This window comes from Myxine glutinosa, chromosome 14, assembly GCF_964187855.1.
Source record: "Myxine glutinosa chromosome 14, kmMyxGlut1.1, whole genome shotgun sequence".
Lineage (NCBI taxonomy): Eukaryota > Metazoa > Chordata > Myxini > Myxiniformes > Myxinidae > Myxine > Myxine glutinosa.
The window spans coordinates 27,616,349-27,642,745 of NC_136274.1; the positions used below are offsets into that span (position 1 = coordinate 27,616,349).

At 47.6% G+C, this 26,397-nt stretch overlaps 1 protein-coding gene across 3 annotated transcripts in view; it reads left to right on the forward strand.

Moving 5' to 3' along the window:
• The window catches only part of LOC137439528 (PR domain zinc finger protein 10), a 111,290-nt gene that overhangs the window by 40,987 nt on the left and 43,906 nt on the right, over positions 1-26,397 (forward strand). For 2 of the 3 annotated variants that reach the window (XM_068135358.2, XM_078768110.1), the window contains exons 3-11: positions 3,100-3,477; positions 15,462-15,516; positions 15,837-15,946; positions 21,084-21,215; positions 21,461-21,676; positions 23,960-24,029; positions 24,124-24,229; positions 24,347-24,419; positions 24,740-25,006. In XM_068135358.2, the coding sequence (XP_067991459.1) occupies positions 3,100-3,477; positions 15,462-15,516; positions 15,837-15,946; positions 21,084-21,215; positions 21,461-21,676; positions 23,960-24,029; positions 24,124-24,229; positions 24,347-24,419; positions 24,740-25,006 (1,407 nt within the window). The remainder of the gene's footprint in view (positions 1-3,099; positions 3,478-15,461; positions 15,517-15,836; positions 15,947-21,083; positions 21,216-21,460; positions 21,677-23,959; positions 24,030-24,123; positions 24,230-24,346; positions 24,420-24,739; positions 25,007-26,397) is intronic. The other variant, XM_068135360.2, reaches the window with a different exon arrangement.

A 26,397-nucleotide genomic window follows, 5' to 3' on the forward strand; every position in this document is an offset into this window, starting at 1 on the left:
CAGTCTCTGACATCGACGGGGAGAAATTTTTGCCCACTCCTCCATGCAGAATTCTTTCAGCTGCGCGATGTTTGAGGGGTTTCCTGCATGCACAGCTCGTTTTAAATCCCCCCACAACATCTCGATGGGATTTAGATCCGGGCTTTGACTTGACCATTCCAGAACCCTCCATTTCTTTCTTTTCAGCCATTCCTTGGTGGATTTACTGGTATGTTTAGGGTCAACTTTCTTCGGTTGAGCTTCAACTTTCCGACAGGTGGCCTTACATTATCCTTAAGCACCCTCTGGTACAATGAAGAATTCATCGTGGATTCTATGATGGTGAGCTGCCCAGGCCCTGACGCAGCAAAGCTGCCCCAAACCATAATATTTCCACCACCATGCTTTACAGTTGGTATCAGGTTCTTGTGGTCAAATGCTGTCTTTGGTTTTCGCCAAACATGTTTTCTGGTACTGTGGCCAAATAGCTCTACCTTTGACTCATCTGTCGAGAGCACATTGTACCAGAAGTGCTGGTCTTTGCCTAGGTGTTCATTGGCAAACTTTAGTCTTGCCCTGATGTTCTTTCTGGACAGCAAAGGTTTCCTCCTGGCACACCTCCCATGTCGATCAAATTTGTGCAGCCTCTTTCTAATGGTAGACTCGTGCACTTTGACATCAACAGTGGCAAGAGCTACATGTAGGTCCCGTGATGACATTCTGGGGTTCTTCGAGACTTCTTTCAGCATCTTGCAGTCTGCTCTCGTGCTGAACTTGCTTGGGCGGCCTGGCCGGAACAAGTTGGCAGTTGTTTGGAATCTTCTCCACTTGTAGATGATCTTCCGGACAGTCGAATGATTGATTTCAAATTGCTTGGAGATATTTTTAAATCCTGTACCAGACACGTAGGCATCTATAACCTTCTTTCTGAAGGCCTCAGAGAGCTCGTTTGATCTAGGCATGGTGACGCCGCACACTTCAACAACAAAGAGCAAACCAAACTAAATGTCTGAGGTTTAAATAAGACAGGTTCCTCCAAGATCCTCTCTAACGATGTTCTAATCATTTGCACCTGAGCTGGTGCACATGATTCGAATTTTAGGTATTTGAAGTAGTGATAAATGTCGGGGTGTACTTACTTTTTCCACATGCAAAATTTGCATTTATGTTTATTTAAATTATACAATGGACTACAAAATGTAAATGTTTCATGATATTTGTTATATTATATCACCTTTATCTATCAATATTGTTGAAATGAAGATCAAATTGCTGTATGTTGAAATATGTTGAAAAAGTCAAAAGTTTACATGGGGTGTACTTACTTTTTCACATGATTGTATATCCTTTTCAATCAGAAAATAAAAAGAAATGGCATTGACAAAATTATTGACACCCTGGACTTGATATTTTGTAGCACGGCCTTTGGACAAAATAACTGCGGTCAAGCGCTTCCGATAGCCATGAATGAGCTTCCTACACCTCTCTACTGGCAGTTTGGCCCACTATTCTTGTGCAAATTGCTCCAGTCGTCCCAGATTTGAAGGGTGCCTTTTCCCAACTGCTGTTTTCAGATCTCCCCATAGGTGTTCAATGGGGGGATTATAGATCTGGACTCATTGCTGGCCACTTCAGAACAGTCCAGCGTTTTGTCATAAACCATTAATGGGTTATTTTTGAAGTGTGTTTGGTGTCATTGTCCTGCTGCAAGACCCATGACCTTCGACGGAAACCCAGCTTTCTGACACTGGGTTCAACATTGTGCTACAAAATGCCTTGATAATCTCCTGATTTCATGATGCCATGCACATGTTCAAGGCACCCAGTGCCAGAGGCAGCACAGCAACCCCAAAACATCACTGAACCTCCTCCATGTTTGACTATAGGGAAGGTGTTCTTTTCGTTGAAGGCTTCATTTTGTTTTGTGTAAACATAGAGATGATGTGCTTTGCCAAAAAGCTCTAACGTGGTCTCATCTGTCTGCAGGACATTCTCCCAGAAGGATTTTGGCTTGTTCAGGTGTGTTTTGGAAAACTCCAATTGGGCTTTCCCAGCAATGGGGTCCTGGTTCTCCCACCATAGAACTCCCTTTTATTGAGTTGTCGATGGATGATGAGAGTTGAAACTGTCATGTCACACCTTGTGTCTGACGGTCGTGTCACACCTTGTGTCTGAAGGTCAGCTTGAATCTGTTTGGCAGTTGATCGAGGTGCTTTCTCCACCATTCGAACAATCCTTCGCTGCAATCTTCAATCAAGGTTTCTCTTGTGGCCACGTCCAGGGAGGTTGGCTCCAGTGCCATGGGCCTTAAACGTCCTGATAACATTGCGTACGGTGGACACAGGAATATCAAGGTCTCTGGAGATGGACTTGTAGCCTTGAGATTGTCCATGCTTGGCTACAATCTTGTGTCTGACCTTCTCAGACAATTCTCTGGTTTTCTTTCTTTTCTCCATGCTCATTGCGGTACACACAGTGACACAAAACAGCAGAATGTCCCCCTTTTCTCTGTCCGAACTGGTTGAATGAGTGATTTTTATGTTGCAGGCATCTGCAACTCACCACAGGTGAGTTCAATTCCAAAGTGAAGGAGAATCACCTGCTTGAAATCTAATTATTTCTAACAGCTTCTAAAAGGTGCCAATAATATTGTCTGGGCCATTTTTGGAGTTCTGTGTGGCATATGCTAAGAATTGGTAATTTTTTCAGCTTTTTTGTTTTGTTCCACTGAAAACCAAAGAAATACATTTGTGGATACCAAAATATTTTTTAATTTCAACAATTTTCTGGAATAAATGGTGCATTATTTGAAAAAAGTGTAAGGTTGGCAATATTTTTGGCCACGACTGTATATCCTTTACTGCAAAGACTATAGAGTATAGAGTATTGTTCCAGGCCCCTATAATGGTGTGTTATTTAATTATTTTGTCTGAAGGGTTTATTTCTGATCAAGTGATGGCATTGCTAGTGTTACATAATGTACTGGTGCAGTGTTTCCAAATGGACAGGTACATTACATGAAGTGTTCGTGCAGTACACTGCATATTATTATCATCTTTGTGTTACAGTATCTATAGTAGTGGTGTGGGGTTTAACATACATGTGTGGTTTTATCTGCAGATCACAGTGGTCCTGGATAATCAGGACATGGTGCATAGTATGCCGACCTTTTCTCCGGAGAGCGATCGGAGCTACAAACAAAGCGAAGAGCAGAATGTCGAACACGATGTTGGACAAAGTGATATCAACACTGGACAAATGCTTGGAGAAAGCAGTACGTGGAGTGGACAAATTCTCGCCCAAGTTTGTGCACAAACTGGCCGGGAGTTTGACCCAGACTCTGGCAGTGCATTTGAACAGGGTAATGAATGCTGTACACCGAGGTTAGGACAAGATCACATTGAGGATCAATTCGGACATTTGGGACAGGAACAGCTGAAGGCAGAGCAAGACGCAACTTGCGATGGAAAAGTCACTGATCAACACGCCGAGGCAATGGTAAGTATTTATTTTGTCCATGTATCTTCCTCATGGATTCATCTTTCACCCGTATTGATTGAACATACCAGTTAGATGTACAAAACGTGTCTGCAAAAGTTTTGACAAACATTTTGTTTTGTTTTTTAAACCTTTTTTTTTTACTGCAACTTGCGGACACTCATCATGTACAGTCACGTGAAAAAGTAAGTACACCCCATGTAAGGTTTTGACATTTTCAACATATTTCAACACAGCTATTTGATCTTCATTTCAACAATATTGATAGATAAAGGTGATATAATATAACAAATATCATGAAACATTTACATTTTGTAGTCCATTGTATAATTTAAATAAACATAAATGCAAATTTCGCATGTGGAAAAAGTAAGTACACCCCTACATTTATCACTACTTCAAATACCTAAAATTAGAATCAGGTGCACCAGCTCAGGCGCAAATGATGAGAACATCGTTAGAGAGGATCTTGGAGGAACCTGTCTTATTTAAACCTCAGACATTTAGTTTGGTTTGCTCTTTATTGTTGAAGTGTGCGGCATCACCATGCCTAGATCAAAAGAGCTCTCTGAGGCCTTCATAAAGAAGGTTATAGATGCCTACAAGTCTGGTAAGGGATTTTAAAAGATCTCCAAACAATTTGAAATCAATCATTCCACTGTCTGGAAGATCATCTACAAGTGGAGAAGATTCCAAACAACTGCCAACTTGTTCAGGCCAGGCTGCCCCAGCAAGTTCAGCCCGAGAGCAGACCGCAAGATGCTGAAAGAAGTCTCGAAGAACCCCAGAATGTCATCACGTGACCTACTTGCCACTGTTGATGTCAAAGTGCACGAGTCTACCATTAGAAAGAGGCTGCACAAATTTGATCGACATGGGAGGTGTGCCAGGAGGAAACCTTTGCTGCCCAGAAAGAACGTCAGGGCAAGACTAAAGTTTGCCAATGAACACCTAGGCAAAGACCAGCACTTCTGGAACAATGTGCTCTCGACAGATGAGTCAAAGGTAGAGCTATTTGGCCACAGTACCAGAAGACATGTTTGGCGAAAACCAAAGACAGCATTTGACCACAAGAACCTGATACCAACTGTAAAGCATGGTGGTGGAAATATTATGGTTTGGGGCAGCTTTGCTGCATCAGGGCCTGGGCAGCTCACCAGCATATAATCTACTATGAATTCTTAATTGTACCAGAGGGTGCTTGAGGATAATGTGAGGCCATCTGTCGGAAAGTTGAAGCTCAACCGAAGGTGGACCTTGCAATATGACAATGACCTAAACATACCAGTAAATCCACCAAGGAATGGCTGAAAAGAAAGAAATGGAGGGTTCTGGAATGGCCAAGTCAAAGCCCGGATCTAAATCCCATCGAGATGTTGTGTGGGGATTTGAAACGAGCTGTGCATGCAAGAAACCCCTCAAGCATCCCACAGCTGAAAGAATTCTGCATGGAGGAGTGGGCAAAAATTTCTCTCAGTCGATGTCAGAGACTGGTAGACAGTTATAAGAAACGCCTACTTGAGGTTGTTTCTGCCAAAGGGGGCAATACCACCTATTAGAGCCAAGGGTGTACTTACTTTTTCCACATGCGAAATTTGCATTTATGTTTATTTAAATTATACAATGGACTACAAAATGTAAATGTTTCATGATATTTGTTATATTATATCACCTTTATCTATCAATATTGTTGAAATGAAGATCTAATAGCTGTATGTTGAAATGTGTTGAAAATGTCAAAACTTTACATGGGGTGTACTTACTTTTTCACGTGACTGTATAAACGGCATTTCCACCAAGTTGTAAAACACTATTCGTGACAACTATCAGAGTTGCCTCTTCACGGTGGTTGTACCCTCCACCCCCAATGCAAGTCGGGGGGCCAAATCTTCCCCATTTCTTTCCTGCTGCCCAGATTCATCAGGGCAAGTGCGGTCACGGTCAGAGTGCCGATTTGAGGTTGTTTTGATTTGAGGTCGCCCCCATGGACTGGCCCTTTCCCTCTTCTCTCTCTCCCTCTCCCTCTCCCTCTCCCTCTCCCACTCCCACTCCCACTCCCACTCCCACTCTGTCTTGGCCTTGACTTCGTGAAGATTGGGGTGCACCATCCTGGATGTGGGGGATATATGGGTCTGTAATGGCTACCGCTGGGTTTTCACAATCGCCTTGCACCTATCAAGGACGCGGAGCGATCACCATGCCGGGCTCGTCCAGGACGCCCGGGCAGGCTCGCCCTCAACTTGCCAGGCCGCAGCCAGGACGCTGGGCCACGCCCCCTCTCGCCTTTCCTGGGCAAACGCTCCGGGATAATATGTATATATATTGCTGCCCGATAAACGGGCTTTTCAGAGTGCCTGAGTGTTTGGTTTGATTAAAGCAACTCGGATGAATTCCAGCTTTTTGTTGCGTCCATTCTTCCGATCGACGTGGGAGCCCCAGCTCCTTCATTGGTGACCTACCGACATGGACACGGCAGTCGCCCTTAAACTGCCTACCTTCTGGGAGGCTCACGCGGCGGTTTGGTTCGCACAGGCGGATTCCCTGTTCGCCCTGCGAGGCATCACGGCCGACGACACCCGCTTCCACCATGTGGTAGCAGCGCTCGGTTCGGCCACCGCGGCCCGCGCCCTGAGCCTCCTCGAGAGCCCGCCAGCCGCTGACAAATACGGCGCGATTAAGAAGCTTCTCCTCGACGCTTTCGCCCTCCCATCGGCGGAACGTGCACGGCGCCTGCTCGACCTGCCCGAGCTCGGCGACACGCGCCCTTCCGAGCGAATGGACTACATGCTTTCACTGCTCGGCGAGCACTCTCCGGCATTCCTGTTCCGGGAGCTGTTCCTCCGTCAGCTGCCTAACCCGGTACGCCTCGCCCTGGCAAGCACGACGATCACAGATCCCCGGGCCCTTGCCAGAGAAGCCGACAAGATCTCCGCCGCAGGACAGCGCATCGCAGCGGCGACATGGGACCCACCGCCGTCCGACGCAACACCCATGGCGCCCGAGCACCCGGCACGGTCGACGACCGAACTGCCGACGCAATTGGCGGCCGCTACACCGAGCCGACCACCTCCAGCACGACGACCGGGGCCTCCACCTGACCAAGCGTGGTGTTACTATCATGCCAGGTTCGGACAGAAGGCCCGGACATGCCGGCCCCCGTGCACCTTCGGCAGGCCGGGAAACGGCCGGGCCGGCGTTCATTACCAGCCATGAGCGCCGGCCACACGGGCAACTTACTGTTCATCACGGATAAAGCGTCCGGACAGCGCTTCCTGTGCGACACCGGCGCCCAACTGAGCGTCATACCCGCCTCTGACCAGGACAGGCAATCCGCGGTTTGCGGCCCCTCCTTGGTTGCGGCCAACGGATCGACCATCCGCACCTTCGGCCCGCGCAACGTCACCCTCTGCTTCGGCGGCCAACGCTTTGCTTGGACGTTTGTAACCGCAAACGTGCCCATGGCTCTGCTAGGCGCCGACTTCCTCTGCGCACACGGACTGCTGGTGGACGTCCAACGGCGTCGTTTAATCAACGCCGAAACCTTCAGCTCCCTGGTATGCACATTGAGCAGCTCCGCGCCGACCGAGCTGGCATGCGCCGTCCCGGCGGCGAACGAGTTTGCTCGCCTGCTCACGGAGTTCCCGGCCCTCACGCGGCCGACGTTTTCGGCCGTCGCAGTACGGCATGGGATCGAGCACCACATACCAACCACGGGCCCGCCGGTCTACGCCAGGGCCCGCCGCCTCGACCCAGCCAAGCTCGCCGTGGCGAAGGCCGAATTCGATGCATTGGAGCACCTCGGCATCGTGCGGCGCTCCGATAGCGCGTGGGCCTCGCCACTGCACATCGTGCCAAAGCCGGGGGGTGGATGGCACCCGTGTGGCGACTACCGCCGTCTCAATGACGCTACCACCCCTGACAGGTACCCGATCCCGCATATCCAAGACTTCTCCGCCCGTCTGGCGGGACGGGTCATTTTTTCGAAAATTGATCTCATACGGGGATATCACCAGGTACCTGTCAGGGCGGCCGACGTCCCTAAAACGGCAGTCATCACGCCGTTCGGCTTATTCGAATTCTTGCGGATGCCATTTGGTCTCAAGAACGCGGCTCAGGCGTTCCAGCGCTTGATGGACGGCGTGCTGCGTGACCTGCCGTTCCTTTTCGTTTACCTGGACGACATCCTCGTCGCCAGCACGTCCCGGGCCGAGCACCTCCTCCACCTCCGAACACTGTTCGGGCGCCTCAGCGAGCACGGCCTCATCGTCAACCCGGCCAAATGCCACTTCGGCACGATGGCCGTTGATTTTTTGGGCCACCACATCACCAAGAACGGGGCCGTGCCGCTGCCAACCAAGGTCGAGGCCATCACCACGTTCCCGCGTCCCCGCACCATAAAGGCCCTGCAGGAATTCCTGGGAATGGTGAATTTTTATCACCGCTTCGTGCCCCGCGCTGCTCAACTCATGCGGCCCCTCTACGAAGCCCTCCGGGGCAAGCCGGCCAAGCACGACATCGCCTGGTCCGCAGCAATGGATGCGGCCTTCCAAAGCTCAAAGCGGGCCCTCGCCGACGCAACACTGCTCGCTCACCCGGTGCTCAACGCTCCCATCGCCCTCACCACGGATGCCTCCGACTACGCGGTGGGCGCCGTACATGAGCAATGGGTGAACGGGGTTTGGCAGCCACTCCTCGCTTTTTTCAGCCGGCAGCTCCGGCCGAACGAGCTCAAATACAGCACGTTTGACCGGGAGCTCCTCGGTCTACACCTGGCCGTCCGCCATTTCCGCCACCTCCTGGAGGGCCGACCTTTCACGGCGTTCGTCGACCACAAGCCGTTGGTTTACGCCATGGCCAAGGTCACGGAGCCGTGGTCGGCCCGCCAACAGCGCCACCTCTCCGCCGTGTCGGAGTTTACCACGGACATCCGGCACGTCGCCGGCAAAAACAACGCCGTGGCCGACTGTCTTTCCCGGGCCAGCGCGAACGCGGTCCACCTGGGCATGGACTTTGCGCTTATGGCGGCGGACCAAACCACCGACACCACGGTGCAAGCCCTCCGGGCGGCGGACACGGGCCTCCGCCTGGCCGACATCCCCTTCGCGGACACTGTCCTGCTCTGCGACGTCTCCCAAGGCCAGCCTCGCCCCATCGTGCCCGTCACCTGGCAACGCCGCATCTTCGCCTCCCTCCACGGCCTTTCCCACCCGGGCCGGAAAGCTTCCCAGAAGCTGGTGTCGGCGCGATTCGTCTGGCACGGCCTTCGTCGGGACGTCCGCGATTGGACCAGCACCTGCACGGCCTGCCAACGGGCCAAGGTCCACCGACACACCCAGGCCCCGCTGGCACCTTTCACCGTGCCTGAACGACGTTTCGACCACGTCAACGTGGATCTGGTGGTCCCCCTCCCCCCGTCACGGGGGTTCACACACCTGCTCACCATGGTGGACAGGACCACCAGGTGGCCGGAGGCCGTTCCCCTCGTCTCCACCACCACCGCCGACGTGGCGCAGGCTTTCATCGCCACCTGGGTCGCCCGCTTCGGCGCACCGGCGGACATCTCGTCAGACCGCGGACCACAGTTCACCTCCGAGCTGTGCGGCGTGGTCGCCCGCAACCTGGGGGTCAAGCTCCACCGTACTACGGCCTACCACCCCCAAGCAAACGGGTTGTGCGAGCGATTCCACCGCTCCATGAAGGCCGCGCTCATGGCCGGCCTTCAAGACGGCGGTTGGGCCGACCGGCTGCCGTGGGTCCTTTTGGGCCTCCGCACGGCCCCCAAGGAGGACCTCCAGGCATCCACCGCCGAGCTTGTCTATGGCCAGGCGCTACGCGTCCCGGGCGAATTCGTGCCCGACGCTACCAGTCCCTGGTCCGCAGCTCACCAGCGCTCGGACCTCCAGGAGGCCGCCCGACGGTTTGCCCCCGTGCCAACATCCCACCACGGTGACCCCCAGTCCTACGTCCCCCCAGCACTTCGCACAGCGGAGTATGTTTTTGTGCGTCACGACGCACATCGGGGGCCACTCCGGCCGCCGTACGACGGGCCCTTCCGGGTGCTGCGACGGGACGACAAGTCGTTCGTCATCGACATCGGCGTCAGGTCGGACCGGATTGCGGTGGACCGCCTCAAGCCGGCGCACGTGGACGTCGACCACTCACCACGGGTGGCCCTTCCGCCGCGGCGAGGCCGCCCCCCGTCCACGGTGCGCCCCACTCGACCGCCCACCACCACACCGGACCCCCTCCCACGACCCGCCAGGGGTCGCTTCGGCCGGGTCATCAGGACCCCCCTCAAATTGACCCTGCCGGTGCAAGTCGATTCTGGGGGGACGTGTGTAGCGGCTACCGCTGGGTTTTCACAATCGCCTTGCACCTATCAAGGACGCGGAGCGATCACCATGCCGGGCTCGTCCAGGACGCCCGGGCAGGCCCGCGCTCAACTTGCCAGGCCTCGGTCGGGACGCTGGGCCACGCCCCCTCTCGCCTTTCCTGGGCAAACGCTCCGGGATAATATGTATATATATTGCTGCCCGATAAACGGGCTTTTCAGAGTGCCTGAGTGTTTGGTTTGATTAAAGCAACTCGGATGAATTCCGGCTTTTTGTCGCGTCCATTCTTCCGATCGACGTGGGAGCCCCCCCAGCTCCTTCAGGTCGCTCCTGGGACATTGATCGGCTGTCTCCATGCTGCGGGCTTTTTCGAGAGAACTATCCGGGGAGATATAACAACAACAACACTATCCGTGAACACAACACGATATACAGCAGTTTGTTTGTATGTTCGTTTTTCACGATGACCATTTGACTAATCTGCTCCAACATTAAAAACTGGTAAATAGTCTTTTCTATTCTGAGTTTACTTGTTGCTCTCTCCATCTGATGAAAGGAGTGTTTGGTTTATGGAACGCAGTTACATAAACATCGTATCCGATCTTTGGTTTCCGTCCATATTCCTATTCAGTTCACAATGCACACCTGTTCACCATTCCCTCTGTTCATTTGAGAATCGTGATGTGTAAACGAGGTGGCAGTCAGAATGGATTGGAGGTAGCACATGAACCAGCTTGCCAGGAAACTTACTCGAATCAGGTGCAATGAAAAGGTTTAAAGCACTTCGGGACGAAATAACAATGGAGGACAGAAATATGTTTTAAAAAAGTAAATGGGGAGGTGTTAGAGAGAGAGAGAGAGAGAGAGAGAGAGAGAGAGAGAGAGAGAGAGAGAGAGAGAGAGAAGAGAGAAGAGAGAAGAGAAGAGAAGAGAAGAGAAGAGAAGAGAAGAGAAGAGAAGAGAAGAGAAGAGAGAAGAGAGAAGAGAGAGAAAACGAAAACATCGAGCACATCGAGCACATCTGCGCTCGAATACTTGTGCCCGCCACCTGCATTTATTCCTGCCATCAATTTTTCTTTCTTCCTTTTACATATATGAGGGCCTGTTGAAAGGTAATCCACCCTTTTATTTTTCTGCAAAACAGGTAATGATATTTAAATGAAACAAAGACAGATTCTAACATCAATTGTTATTCCACTGCGGTGCATATTTATTTCTCAACAAGATCACCACTGTGGTCCACACATTTTTACCAATGTTCAAATAGTTTTGTGATAATGTCACGATAGAACTGTGATCCTACTGACTTAACCAGCGCTTTGTAGAGGCTTTGACATCGTCGTCGGAAGAAAATGTTCTCCACGAGGGTGTTCCTTAAGTTTGGGGAAGAGATGAAAATCTGACGGAGCCAAGGCAGGGCAGGTGATCCTTTTTGGCGTTACTCCATTGACGATCTCATGCTCTCAGGATCGTAATGGTGCACCCAACTCTCATCTCCAGTCATCTCCAGTCATTCATCAAACTCTCATCTCCAGTCAGTCACCCAACTCTCATCTCTTGTCATCCCAACTCTCATCTCCAGTCAGTTACCCAACTCTCATCTCCAGTCAGTTGCCCAACTCTCATCTCCAGTCAGTTGCCCAACTCTCATCTCCAGTGAGTCACCCAACTCTCATCTCCAGTGAGTCACCCAACTCTCATCTCCAGTGAGTCACCTAACTCATCTCCAGTCATCTCTAGTCAGTCATCAAACTCTCATCTCCAGTCAGTCACCCAACTCTCTTCCCCAGTCACCCAACTCTCATCCATAGTCATCCCAAATCTCATCTCCAGTCATCTCATCTGCAGTCATCTCCAGTCATTCACCCAACTCTCATCTCCAGTCAGTCACCCAACTCTCTTCTCCAGTCAGTCACCCAACTCTCTTCTCCAGTCAGTCACCCAACTCTCTTCTCCAGTCAGTCACCCAACTCTCTTCTCCAGTCAGTCATCCAAACTCTCATCTTCGGTCAGTCATCCCAACTCTCTTCTCCAGTCAGTCACCCAACTCTTCTCCAGTCAGTCACCCAACTCTCTTCTCCAGTCAGTCACCGAACTCTCTTCTCCAGTCAGTCACCCAACTCTCTTCTCCAGTCAGTCACCCAACTCTCTTCTCCAGTCAGTCACCCAACTCTCTTCTCCAGTCAGTCACCCAACTCTCTTCTCCAGTCAGTCACCCAACTCTCTTCTCCAGTCAGTCACCCAACTCTTCTCCAGTCAGTCACCCAACTCTCTTCTCCAGTCAGTCACCCAACTCTCTTCTCCAGTCAGTCACCCAACTCTCTTCTCCAGTCAGTCACCCAACTCTCTTCTCCAGTCAGTCACCCAACTCTCTTCTCCAGTCAGTCACCCAACTCTCTTCTCCAGTCAGTCACCCAACTCTCTTCTCCAGTCAGTCACCCAACTCTCTTCTCCAGTCAGTCACCCAACTCTCTTCCAGTCAGTCACCCAACTCTCATCTCGTCAGTCATCCCATCTCTCATCTATAGTCATCCCAACTCTCATCTCCAGTCATCTCATCTGCAGTCATCTCATCTGCAGTCATCCTCAGTCAGTCATCCCAACTCTCATCCCCAGGCAGTCACCCAACTCCCATCTCCAGTCAGTCATCCTAACTCTCATCTACAGTCAGTCATCCCATCTTTCATCTCCAGTCATCTTATCTCCAGTCATTTAATCTCTAGTCAGTCATCCAAACTCTCATCTCCAGTCATCTTATCTCCAGTCATTTAATCTCCAGTCAGTCATCCCAACTCTCACCCCCAGTACTTCACGCTTCACAGCACTGACAATGTTGTGGTGCCCTCTTCCCTCTTGACTAACATAGCACTGAGGCATGTAGTGTCAGAAACACAAAACTTTGCACCAAGTAGGTGTGAACTAATGTCTTGTCTGTGCTTTGTTTCATTCGAGTATCTTTATCTGCTTTTGTGTAAAAGTAGAGGAGGCCTTGCTTTTAAACACGCCATCGTTCGTAGTATGTACCTTACCTAGCACCGCTTCCCTCATCTCATCCATAATAATAAAAGGCAGTGTGTGTTAGCATGTGTCAGTGTGTGTGTGTCTCCTCCATAACTCCAAAACCATGAGACCTAGTGGTCCCAAACTTTGAATGCATAATTCTCAACCTCCAAGTTGTTGCATGAATGACTGGGTGTTTGGGTGTTTTAAAACACCCTTTTTGAAGATGATTAATGGGGTGATCATAACAAAAAAAATCTAGATAACCTTACCAAAATGGTGATCCGCCATCTTGTTCATCCCACTGTCACATCGCTGGGTTCTTAAGACGCCATTTTGCTTTGGCCTTTTGAAACGTGCTTTGGCTTGGAAACATTATCTACTCTTGTGGACTAAATAATATAATTATTATAATTGAATAATTTTTGAATATAACTTTTGAAATGTAATTGAATTAAATGATATAATTGAAATCTGGATTCAGATTTGATGATCGGATCCCATGCACCTAATAAGTATTGAAATCTGGAGTGAAATCTGAAAAATTAACACATGAGCGATTATTATAACCAAGTGTATATGTTTTACTCAGTTTCCAGCAAGGCTTTCCTTCCTGCTCCATATTGCCAAAGCATTAAACTTAACTTTTTCAACTGTTCCAAGCTTGTATTGAGTGAATAAAATATTAAGGACCTTCCTGTGTGTGGACCTGTGTTTGTGTCCTTCCCCCTCTTCCCCCTCTCTTTTGTGTCCTTCCCCCTCTCTCCCCATCTTGTCTGCCGCTCCCCTTGTTTTTTGTGTTTTGTGTGTCGGTTTGTCTTTTTGTGTGATTAATGTTAGCTCTTTCACGAGCCTCGATCTTGTATACAAAAAAAAAGAAAAAAAAAAAGGAATGTGCCCATAATGTAGCTTATTGAGTAAAAATGAAAATAATTAACCAGCAGGAATTAAATGAAATGAAAATAATGAATCAGCACGATCGACAGCAAGACTTCCGCAGTCGCGCCTGTTTACTCAGTGGGGAAATCTCTGGAGTAAGGAATGCAAAATATATCAAATTAACAGAGCATGGCGCTCCTCCTGATATGCCTATATTGTATTTAAATTATTTCCTTCCTTTGAAAAGTAGAAAGTCCACTGATCTTCGAACAAAGGCCTGTTTCAGGGTAAACCTTTGGTCCTTTGGGGTTGTCGGTTTGATGTACCTTATGCGTGTTTATATGCTTTACTGCAACAGAATTTCGAACCTTGGTGCACTCACATAGGCTCATATGGTAGATTTGTGTGTGTGTGTGCTCACGCGCGCACTCCATTAAGCATAACATTATTCTCTTTGCTAACCACACCCCCTCCACTCCCTCCCCTGACCTTTCTCTCTTTTTTTTTAATCCTCCCCCCCCCCTCCCCCTCTCTCTCCCCTACCTGTCTCTCTCCCCCACCCCTTTACCTTCTACCACCCCTCCCTTTTCCCCTCACCCTCCTCTCTCTTTTCCCCTCCACATTTACCTCCCCTCCCATTCCCCCTCCCGCCCTTCCCTTCCTCCTCGCACCTTCCCCTCCACTCCCTCCTCCTCTTTCCTCTCTGCTCCCCTCCCTCCTCCCCTCATCAACTCACACCTCTCCCCTCTCCCCCTTCTTCTCTCCCTCCTCTTCACCCTCACCTTCCCCGTTGCCTTTACCTTCCCCCTTCACCCTTCCCCTCCACCTCCTCCCTACCCTTCCCCTCTCCTCTCCCTTTCCCCTCCCGTCTCCCCTTAGCCCACCCCTCCCTTCATGCTGCCTTCGCTTCCCCTTACCCATCCCTCTCCCCTATTCTATCCCCTTATCCCTCCCCCTCCACAACCCTCCAGCTCCCAACCCCCTTTCCTCCTCCCCTCTCCTCACGTTGCCTTCCCTTCCCTCCTCTTCTCTCATGCTACCTTCCTTTCTCCGCTCACACTGCCTTCTCCCGCTCATCACACTGCCTTCCCATCTCTTCACACTGCCTCCCTCTCCCCACCACTGCCTTCCCTTCCCCTCTCCTAACGCTGCCTTGCCTTCCCCTTCCCCTCTCCTAACGCTGCCTTGCCTTCCCCTTCCCCTCTCCTAACGCTGCCTTGCCTTCCCCTTCCCCTCTCCTAACGCTGCCTTGCCTTCCCCTTCCCCTCTCCTAACGCTGCCTTGCCTTCCCCTTCCCCTCTCCTAACGCTGCCTTGCCTTCCCCTTCCCCTCTCCTCTCCATTCCCCCCTCCCCCCGCCTCTCTCTCCAGCCCCTTCTCTCTCCCCCTCCCCCCCTTCATATTCCCGTTACAAAGCAACTCTGCGTTACCCGACAATGCCGGGTACCTTTGCTAGTAAATAAATAAAAAACAATATGCAATGCTTGGTGGTCTTGTCCATACATTGTTATTTACTACTTACAAGTAAAATGCTTCAGGATATTGAAAGATTTTTAATCCATTGTTTATTTCAAAATACATACCATTATTCGTACAGATCCTTCTAATGTTGTTTTGCCTCCACCTTACTCTTGCCTCCTCTCTTCTCCACACCCTTCTCTTTTCAACCTGTCCCATCTCTACACATCCATCTTTACCACCACCATTGTCTTCTTGCTTACTCTGATATCCCATCTTAATGCCCTTCTTGTCTCTCCGACTGTGTTTCCACCAGGTGGTCCTTGCAGCAGAAGAACAAGTGCCGGTAGAATTTGATCCCAATTTACTATGTGAGGGAGTGTGGCTGTGAGCACTAAGGGGTAGCAATGTGGGGACTCTACACCGAGGATATTTCATAAAAGAAAACGTACAAAACAACAGATTATCAAATGAATGAAGCAATGAGTGAATTTTGTTGTTGTGCCTTGGCAGAGTTTGTTAGTTCATGGGAGGCCTGGGTTGAGACCAAGTTGCTATGACGTTTTTGTGGTTGGAGAAGGCAGCACATTTGGATTGGGTGTATTGATTGGTGTGTGTGTGTGTGTGTGTGTGTGTGTGTGTGTGTGTGTGTGTGTGTGTGTGTGTGTGTGTGTGTGTGTGTGTTTTGCAGGGTGTGAGGATTGCCAACGGAGTCTCTCTCCTCCATGTCCTCAACATGGTCCACTTTTCCCTATTCCTAACCGGTCTCCACTGACCCTCGCTTACGCTACTCTCCCACAGGTGTGCCTTTCACTCGGAAAAAACCCCCCTGAACCTCCCATTTTCAAACATGTCATGTACTTGGTTGTGCTTTCCATGGTTATTGCCTTTTTACATTCTGAACTTAATGTTACTGCATCACTCTCCTTTTACCCTCACTCTGAGTCACATGTTTTCCTCCCCCCCCCCACCCCCCCCCCCGTCCCATCCCGTGATGTCAAATTCCTCCTTGTTATACAGCAGTCTCATTATAACAGGCGACTATGCTCATTGGATTGGCTGTTCAATTCATTGTTCATTGGATTGGCTCCACGAACGTAGACTTTTTAAAATTTATTTCTTTGTTTATTATTATTTATTTATTTTGGGGTTTTTTTGTATACAAGGTCGAGGCTCATGTAAGAGCTAACATTAATCATAAAAAAACAAACTGACACATAAAACATATGATAAAGGGAGCGGGAGACAAGATGAGGAGAGAGAGGGAAGTACACAAGTACAACAGTAGACAACAGGGACATTGGGAGATCTGTGGGAGGGAGAGGGCTTGGGGAGAGGAGGCGTGGCAAGGGTGGGGGGGGGGGGGGGTGGGAGAGGTAAAAAAAAACACATGGACACTGCTAGGATTTCCAAGAAAGAAGTCGGTAATTCAGAAAAGTGGATCTGGGGTGAATTAATGGGGCTAGAAAAGATCAAGGTTCTGGATGGGGGAAGATAAGAGATGGTGGTGAACAGCTGTTTTAAAGACCTGGGAGGGAGGAGTGGGATTGAAGAGAGTGAGGGAGTTTGTTCCAGAGGCGGGAGAAAAGAGGAATGAAAGAGTGAAGGTGAGCAGAGAGTCTTGATTCTGGCAGTTTAACCATAAGAGGGTTGCTGGCAGATCTTGTGCAACCTGTAGGAACATTTGGGGGACAGAGCACAGAGAGAGCTGGGGGGGGGGGGGGGGGGGGGAAAGGCCGGAGAGGAGTCGGTAGAAGACAGAAAGTCCACCAACCTGCCTGCGGTGAGAGAGTGAAAGGCCCTCGGAGTTAGCTTCATCGCAAGAGATTCCAATGATTCTGAAAGCTTTGGTTTCAACAGCGTGAAGCCGAGCTAGGTGTGAGGCAGGAGCACCAGCCCAGAGGGGAGAGCAGTATTCCATTGAGCTGCGGATGAAAGCCTTGTGTGTGGTGAGGAGCTCAGGTGTGCCAACGAAGGACTTCGCATGACGACTTCTTGACCACGAGTTCATCAGGAAGGAGTGCGTGCTTGACGGCAATGCACACCATGTACAGTCACGTGAAAAAGTAAGTACACCCCATGTAAAGTTTTGACTTTTTCACCATATTTCAACATACAGCTATTTGATCTTCATTTCAACAACATTGATTGATGAAGGTGATATAATATAACAAATATCATGAAACATTTACATTTTGTAGTCCATTGTATAATTTAAATAAACATAAATGCAAATTTCGCACGTGGAAAAAGTAAGTACACCCCTACATTTATCACTACTTCAAATACCTAAAATTAGAATCAGGTGCACCAGCTCAGGTGTAAATGATTAGAACATCGTTAGAGAGGATCTTGGAGGAACCTGTCTTATTTAAACCTCAGACATTTAGTTTGGTTTGCTCTTTGTTATTGAAGTGTGCGGCGTCACCATGCCTAGATCAAAAGAGCTCTCTGAGGCCTTCAGAATGAAGGTTATAGATGCCTACGAGTCTGGGAAGGGATTAAAAAATATCTCCAAACAATTTGAAATCAATCATTCGACTGTCCGGAAGATCATCTACAAGTGGAGAAGATTCCAAACAACTGCCAACTTGTTCAGGCCAGGCCGCTCCAGCGAGTTCAGCCCGAGAGCAGACCGCAAGATGTTGAAAGAAGTCTCTAAGAGCTCCAGAATGTCATCACGGGACCTACAGGTAGCTCTTGCCATCGTTGATGTCAAAGTGCACGAGTCTACCATTGGAAAGAGGCTGCACAAATTTGATCTACATGGGAGGTGTGCCAGGAGGAAACCTTTGCTGTCCAGAAAGAAAATCAGGGCAAGACTAAAGTTTGCCCATGAACACCTCGGCAAAGACCAGCACTTCTGGAACAATGTGCTCTGGACAGATGAGTCAAAGGTAGAGCTATTTGGCCACAGTACCAGAAGACATGTTTGACGAAAACCAAAGACAGCATTTGACCACAAGAACCTGATACCAACTGTAAAGCATGGTGGTGGAAATATTATGGTTTGGGGCAGCTTTGCTGCATCAGGGCCTGGGCAGCTCACCATCATAGAATCCACTATGAATTCTTCATTGTACCAGAGGGTGCTTGAGGATAATGTGAGGCCATCTGCCGGAAAGTTGAAGCTCAACCGAAGGTGGAGCTTGCAACATGACAATGACCCTAAACATGCCAGTAAATCCACCAAGGAATGGCTGAAAAGAAAGAAATGGAGGGTTCTGGAATGGCCAAGTCAAAGCCCGGATCTAAATCCCATCGAGATGTTGTGGGGGGATTTGAAACGAGCTGTGCATGCAAGAAACCCCTCAAACATCACACAGCTGAAAGAATTCTGCATGGAGGAGTGGGCAAAAATTTCTCCCAGTCGATGTCAGAGACTGGTAGACAGTTACAAGAAACGCCTACTTGAGGTTGTTTCTGCCAAAAGGGGCAATACCACCTATTGGAGCCAAGGGTGTACTTACTTTTTCCACATGCGAAATTTGCATTTATGTTTATTTAAATTATACAATGGACTACAAAATGTAAATGTTTCATGATATTTGTTATATTATATCACCTTTATCTGTCAATATTGTTGAAATGAAGATCAAATAGCTGTATGTTGAAATATGTTGAAAAAGTCAAAACTTTACATGGGGTGTACTTACTTTTTCACGTGACTGTATGTGGCTGCCTCGAACCAAGGATCAAAGGCCTCCACTGGACACATCTGGATTGTCTCGTATGACCTTGGAAATCAGGAATCGTTGTCTAGTATCAGACGCTCACCATGAATGTCATGTCCACAACCTGCGTAAAGTTCCACCAGCTGTCCATTCATTCATGCCCTTCGCTCCACAATGTGCCTCTACCGGCAAACAAATACTTTTTCAGCATCCTCGCTCACTTTCTCCCGGTAGTGGACCAGAAACCTTGAGTTCGGGCCCACCCTCACGTATTCCTAACCGAGGCCTGGTAGATACGTTGGGGAGTTTCCGTATCCCCAGCTCCGTTCAGGTGTCCGAAAGTGTGGATGAAAACAAATAATTCAGGGGTCCTCGGAGGTTAGTTCATATATTACGTCCATTACTCAGGGTACGCCTGAACTCTCAAGGGGGTTGAACGGACACGAAGATAAAGACAGATAAACACACTAGACTTCCACACGGCAACATCTCATCAAATCTTATGTGCAGTACTTGTACCTTGAGTGTTTTCATTCCAGATTTAATATTTTAATTGTTTTTCTTACATTCATTCTAAACTCTGTTTATTACCTTCGCCAGAGGAGAGGGTATTGCATTTGAGTCCGTTTGTTTGTTACTTGCAAAATCGAAGATTTTCAAGTATATTGGTCGGTTGCGTTTGTGGTTCTGTCTGTGTGTCTGTTTGTCTGTTTGCTTGTCTGTTTGTCACCGGCCTACAGGTCACAATTCTAAACCGATCGTCACGAAACTTCACCAAGTTGTATAGGTCGTCCCAATTGAGAAGCCTATTGTTTTTGGGGTCAAAAGGTCAAAAGGTCAACATCGGCCAAAGGTCACCAAATTTGACAAATTTCTAAAATCCTCAATTTTCATCCGATTGACTTGAAATTTGAAGAGGACTTGCATATCTGGTCACTGAATTCAAGCACCAAGTATATTTGAGGTCAACATAGGGCAAAAGGTCAACATAGGCCAAATTTCTAAAATCCTAAATTTTCATCCGATTGACTTGAAATTTGAAGAAGACTTGCATATCTGGTCCCTGAATTCAACCACCAAGTATTTTTGAGGTCAACATAGGCCAAAAGGTCAACATAGGCCAAATTTCTAAAATCCTCAATTTTCATCCAATTGACTTGAAACTCTAAGATGATTTACATATATGGTCACTGAATTCAACCACCAACTATTTTTGAGGTCAACATAGGCCAAAAGGTCAACATAGGCCAAGTTTTTAAAATCCTCAATTTTCATCCGATTGACTTGAAAATTGAACAGCATTTGCACATTGAGTCACTAAATAGGGAAACTAACTATTTTTGAGGTCAAAAGGTCAAAGGTCAACTCAAGGTCAACCTTCCAAAATCATCATTTTTCATCTGAAAAATCGTCACTTTTCTTCCTGTTGACCCGAGCTTTGATCAAGATTGTCAATTTTAATCTTGATGAAATGGACAATTTGCTGTATCAATGGAATTTTTTTTCCTTGGGGGGGGGGGATTTTGCAAGTATCGTGCTCTACACGACGTCTTCTTGTTTGTTTGTTTGTTTGTTTTTACTGTTTGTCCGCACAGAATAAATATGATTTTCTCTGCAACAGTTGGTCCGATTGACAGGAAATTTTCACCATAGGTGCAACTCCACCTGAAGAATTTTGTAATGATAATTATGACGTCTTAGGTCACGTGGTTCAGCCGCCATCTTGAAAAAAACGAAAAACTTTGCACCTCTATATCTCCAAAAGTGCTGAATAGAAAAAATTGAGACATGCCTCATTGTAAAGAACTCTCCATGGGAAATAAAATATGTTAATGATGTCATAGGTCCCTCCATTATGACGTCATAATTCGACAAGCACAAAACTTCATCCGATCAAGATGCAATTTCTTGAGCATAATCTAGGAATAAATTGGTTTAGAAAAAAAATAATGATGACGTCATCGGTCACGTGGTTCGGCCGCCATATTTGTTTCAACACAAAAGCCTTTAAAACCAATGAAAATACACCCTGGCGAGGGTTTGCGATCTCTGATGGCTCTTTTTCTTGTTCTAAATGTATTCTAAAAACAACGCTCAGCTGCCTATTTCCATCTCACTCACCATTCCTCATCAACTCCTGCGGCCCTAAATTCTAAATCTTTACTCGCATTTACTCATTTACCACCATAAAAGCATACTTGACTGATTCTACATGCATATACAGTCATTGTCTCTCAATAGCATGTCCATTGTGTGTCAAAAAGGTTTTGTACGTCGACAAACAGACAGGCGGTGTCCACGCAAGGAGGAGGATAGAACGTCGGACGAGGCTCGGGCCTTACGAAGCCCCTCTGGTGACGCGAGGGGAACTTGTACCAGACAAACTCCGACTGAAGGTTTTCTTGTCTTTGCCTTCGCATGTTTGTCCCATTCTGAATTCTTCCTTCCTCTATCCTTCGTCTCTATTTTTCCTCAATTTTCTTTCCCCTCATTTTTCTTTCCCCTCATTTTTCTTTCCCCTCATTTTTCTTTCCCCTCATTTTTCTTTCCCCTCATTTTTCTTCCACCTCATTTTTCTTTTCCTCACCTTTATCCACTCGACTTCTCTTCCATGACTCATTTGGAGCGTTTCCTTCTTCAGCTCGTTCGTGCAGCAAGTGCAACGGAGGACACTAGTCCCGAGGAAGCAGAGCAGCGACATGAATGGCTGGACCTCTCAGATGAGAATCGAAGCAATTGGCTAATGCTGGTCCGCCCCGCCCAGAACCACGCCCAACAGAACCTGTCGGCCTATCAGCACGGGATACACATATTTGTGTGCACTACCCGGCTGGTACTACCCAGGGAAGAGCTGAGAGTAAGTCACTTAAACGGGCAATTTTGTTATTTGGCCAAATTGCCAATGGAAGGCTTTCTACTTTTTTGCCCGAGGTTTGTCAAGGTATCTTTGAATAATTAAATGTCTATTGTTCTAGTTTTACCTCTGCTACCGAAGGTGGATGGAGGTTATGTTTTCACCCCTGTCTGTCTGTCTGTTTGTCTGTTTGTTTGTCTGTGAACAAAATATCTCGAAAAGTTGTGGACGGATTCGGACGAAATTTGGCAGATATGTAGCGTATGTCACAAGGACGAAATGATGAGATTTTGGTGAAGATTCGGATCCAGCTACTAGAATTTTTAAGTGATTCGTCACCATTGAGTGATAGGGCAAAAAAAATGATATATAACAGGATATCTGAAAAACTTGTGGACGGATTTGGACGAAACTTGGTGGACAGGTTGGGTATGTGACGAGGACAAAATGATTAGATTTTGGTGAAGATCCAGATCTGGATCTAATAATTTTTAAGGGATTCTTCACCATTGAGTGATGGGGCAAGAAATGATATATAACACGATATCTCAAAAAGTTGGAGACGGCTTATGACAAAACTTGGTGGATGAGTTGGGTAGGTGAGAAGAATAAGCCAATTCGATTTTGGTTCAGGTTCGGATCTAGATCTGACCTATCAGTGGGATACAAAATGTAAAACTGTTCAGCCTGGCGGAGGTTTATGCGCTCTACTGAGTGCCATTGTAGTCTTAGCTGTTTTCATCAAGCATAGTTCGAGTACAAAGCGAACGCAGACGGGATTTGCATTTTGAGATGCTTTCTAGTGTTTTATGAATTGTTTCCACCTGCAGACACAACGACAATAGTGACCGAGCTAGAGTGTTGGTTTTATTTGAACGAACACAGTTTGTTTTGCAATAACGCTTGCACTGCATCGTGATTACATATCATCCTGAAAGACGTCTCTGTAGTTGCAGGCTTTTAGGAATTGACGCATCACCGGTCCTTTATGTCATAGATACGTTCATCAACATGCCAGTGTACTCATCCTGAAGGTCTTTTGTGTGTGTGTGTGTGTGTGTGTGTGTGTGTGTGTGTGTGTGTGTGTGTGTGTGTGTGTGTGTGTGTGTGAAAGAGAGGGATAGAATTGCAAGGAACAGAAATGAAAAAACGAGGTGTGTGTGTGTGTGTGTGTGTGTGTGTGTGTGTGTGTGTGTGTGTGTGTGTCGTTTTCTTGGTGATCAATTATGTTCATTAACATGGTGTGTGTGTGTGTGTGTGTGTGTGTGTGTGTGTGTGTGTGTGTGTGTGTGTGTGTGTGTGTGTGTGTGTCGTTTTCTTGGTGATCAATTATGTCCATGAACATGGTGTGTTTGTGTGTGTGTGTGTGTGTGTGTGTGTGTGTGTGTGTCGTTTTCTTGGTGATCAATTATGTCCATGAACATGGTGTGTGTGTGTGTATGTATGTGTGTGTGTGTGTCGTTTTCTTGGTGATCAATTATGTCCATGAACATGGTGTGTGTGTGTGTGTGTGTGTGTGTGTGTGTGTGTGTGTGTGTGTGTGTGTTTGTGTGTCGTTTTCTTGGTGATTAATTATATCCACGAACATGGTGTGTGTGTGTGTATGTCGTTTTCTTGGTGATCAATTATGTCCATGAACATGGTGTGTGTGTGTGTGTGTGTGTGTGTGTGTGTGTGTGTTTGTGTGTCGTTTTCTGGGTGATTAATTGTATCCATGAACATGGTGTGTGTGTGTGTGTGTGTGTGTGTGTGTGTGTGTGTGTGTGTGTGTGTGTGTGTGTTTGTGTGTCGTTTTCTTGGTGATTAATTATATCCACGAACATGGTGTGTGTGTGTGTGTATGTCGTTTTCTTGGTGATCAATTATGTCCATGAACATGGTGTGTGTGTGTGTGTGTGTGTGTGTGTGTGTTTGTGTGTCGTTTTCTGGGTGATTAATTGTATCCATGAACATGGTGTGTGTGTGTGTGTGTGTGTGTGTGTGTGTGTGTGTGTGTGTGTGTGTGTGTGTGTGTGTGTGTGTGTGTTTGTGTGTCGTTTTCTGGGTGATTAATTGTATCCATGAACATGGTGTGTGTGTGTGTGTGTGTGTGTGTGTGTGTGTGTGTGTGTGTGTGTGTGTGTGTGTGTGTGTGTGTGTATATATGTCGTTTTCTTGGTGATCAATTATGTCCATGAACATGGTGTGTGTGTGCGTGTATGTGTGTGTGTGTGTGTGTGTGTGTGCGCGTGTATCGTTGGTGATCAATTATGTCCATGAACATGGTGTGTCTCAATGTTCTCACAGGTGTGGCTTGCAGCTGCCTACGCCCCAGTTGTTGGAGAGAAGCCACTTGAACCAACGATTGTGGATGCAGGTGAAACAGACGGTAATTTATGTACAGTATAATAATCTGTGTCTTCTGTGCTTTTCAGTTATAGCGGAACAATTATTTTTAACAATGCTTGCAGACACTGCTTACACCTGGCCGTGCTATGAGTGCCCACGACGTCTGCCGAACTGGCAGGAACTGCAGAAGCACTTGGAGGGACATGATGATGTAGACAGGTGCGAACGGTAAGTGCACGTCATCTCCACTTGCGTTTTTTATAAGCTGGGGAGGTAGGACGGGATAACTGTCCACCGGCCGTATGCCAACTTTTCCCATCACACACCTGATTTGTTCTGCCTCAGGTCACGTGGTCGGGGCCGCTCCCGGGGTCGCAGGAAATTTCGGCCTGGACGTCGAGTAGGCAGACCCCCAAAAGTACTACACACACCTTTTCTGTGCGCTGTGACGCTTCTGCTCTTAAGCTTGTTATCGAAGTGTTTCCCTGTGAATCGCACCTTAACCTTCACGATGATGTCCACCACTTAGCATCGTCTCATTGAGTGTGTGCAGACGTTCATCAAACAGATACGGTAGACATTACAGATCAATTGTTTGTAGTTTAACGCATGATGGGTGTGAATAAGACATGAGGTCATGAGGCTGAGGCCGTGTTGCGGTAGACTTGTGTTGCTGTACATTGAAACCTCGGATACCATACTTGCTGATTCTCTACCATAAGAGCATGCTGTGTGCAGATGGTGAAACGTCCACACACCGAGGTAGCCAACGGGAATATGGAGGTGGAGCCAGCTGCGGAAGTGGATAGGACAGAGAACGAGAATGTCCAGAGAGACGCCAATGGAAATGGTCCTGAAGGAGAAGGAAGACGAGAGGATGGCGAGGAGGGACTAGATGATCGAGGAAGGGGAGTTGGAAGAGATGAAGGTGCACATTGGGAAATGGAGAGAGTTAAAGTGGAAGGCGAAGGCGAGGTTGGAATGAAGATAATGAAACGTGCAAAGGTGAGGGGACTTTGTACGGAGATGAGGAATGGAGTGGCAGGTGTATGACAGTGGGAATGAAATAATCTTCGGGAGGGATGGAGTCGAGTTGGATTTGACGAGAGGAAGCGTGCGTGTATGTGTGGTTATGGTCAGAACATCGTTATTGAAGCATATAAATAAATAAATCCATTTTAAAACATTTTTATGGGTTGCTCGGAGACGCAGTAAATCCCAAGGGACATCTAATAAAATGGCGATTTCTGTATTTGAATAACAGACTGATTTGATGGTAATCAAAAGGGGCATGCTAGATAATGCACCTATTATCTGCAGCATAAGGTGTACAGGATTTAATGTACAATATTGTTCTAAGGTGTCGATACCATATAAGATGAGGTGTCGATATAAGAAGTGAAGGTTAACTGTGTGTTATGGCAAGCAGAACGGAAGTCCTATAACAGCTGTACGAATGAGATTCGCTGCTCATTATAGGAAAGATGCACCACAAGGGAACTCGATTACCAATCGGATGAGAAAGTTCGAAGAAACTGGATCGGTGAATGACAAAGCACGATCCGGGAGGACATTGCTGCCACCGTCCAGGAAGCGATCGAAAGGAGTCCACGGGAGTCGTTGCGCAGCTGGTGAAATAAACGTCCCGCAATGGACAGCGCACAAAATCCTCAAAGTGAAATTGCATGAAGTTGCTTCCAACATCCAAGTGGTTCAAATGTTCCAGGAAGAGGTCTACCGGTCAGATTTGTGTTGTGAATTCAAATGAAAACTCAACAATTTCCCTGGATTCATGCCGAGTTGATATTTCCTCAGGAGGTAACGTTCCACATCGGTGGTAAAGTTAAACCGCCACAGTTAACGCACCTGGGGAACAAAGAAAACTCAGGATGTCTGGGGACATGAAAGAGACTTGGCGACATGTCTGGTGCGCTTTCAGGAAGTCACGCATCACCGGTCCTTTATTTTGCGAAGAAGAAGAATTTTGTTGAAGAATGTCTTGATTCCTGAACAATGATGATGAAATCTTTCAAATAGCACCTTCTTCCAGAACAACGGTGCTCCTTGACACTGTGTGTCGAATGTGCGGCAGGTCTTGGATGATGTCTTCCCGAACAAGTGGATCGGTAGACGTGGACCAATTGCTCGGCCACGTCGTTTGCCTGACCTGTCCCCGTTGGATTGCTTTTCACGGGGCTATGTTCGAACTGTTGTTTATTCATCAACACCACATTCTTTGGATGAACTTAGGGCTTCGATCACCGATGCAATTCATGAAATAATTCAACAGCAACTGGAAAATGCTTTCAGTGAGTTAGAAAATCGGATTGAATTAAGTATTACGAAAGATGGCGGTTATTTTAAAACGTAGAAGTTTGAACTTTACGTGTAAAAAC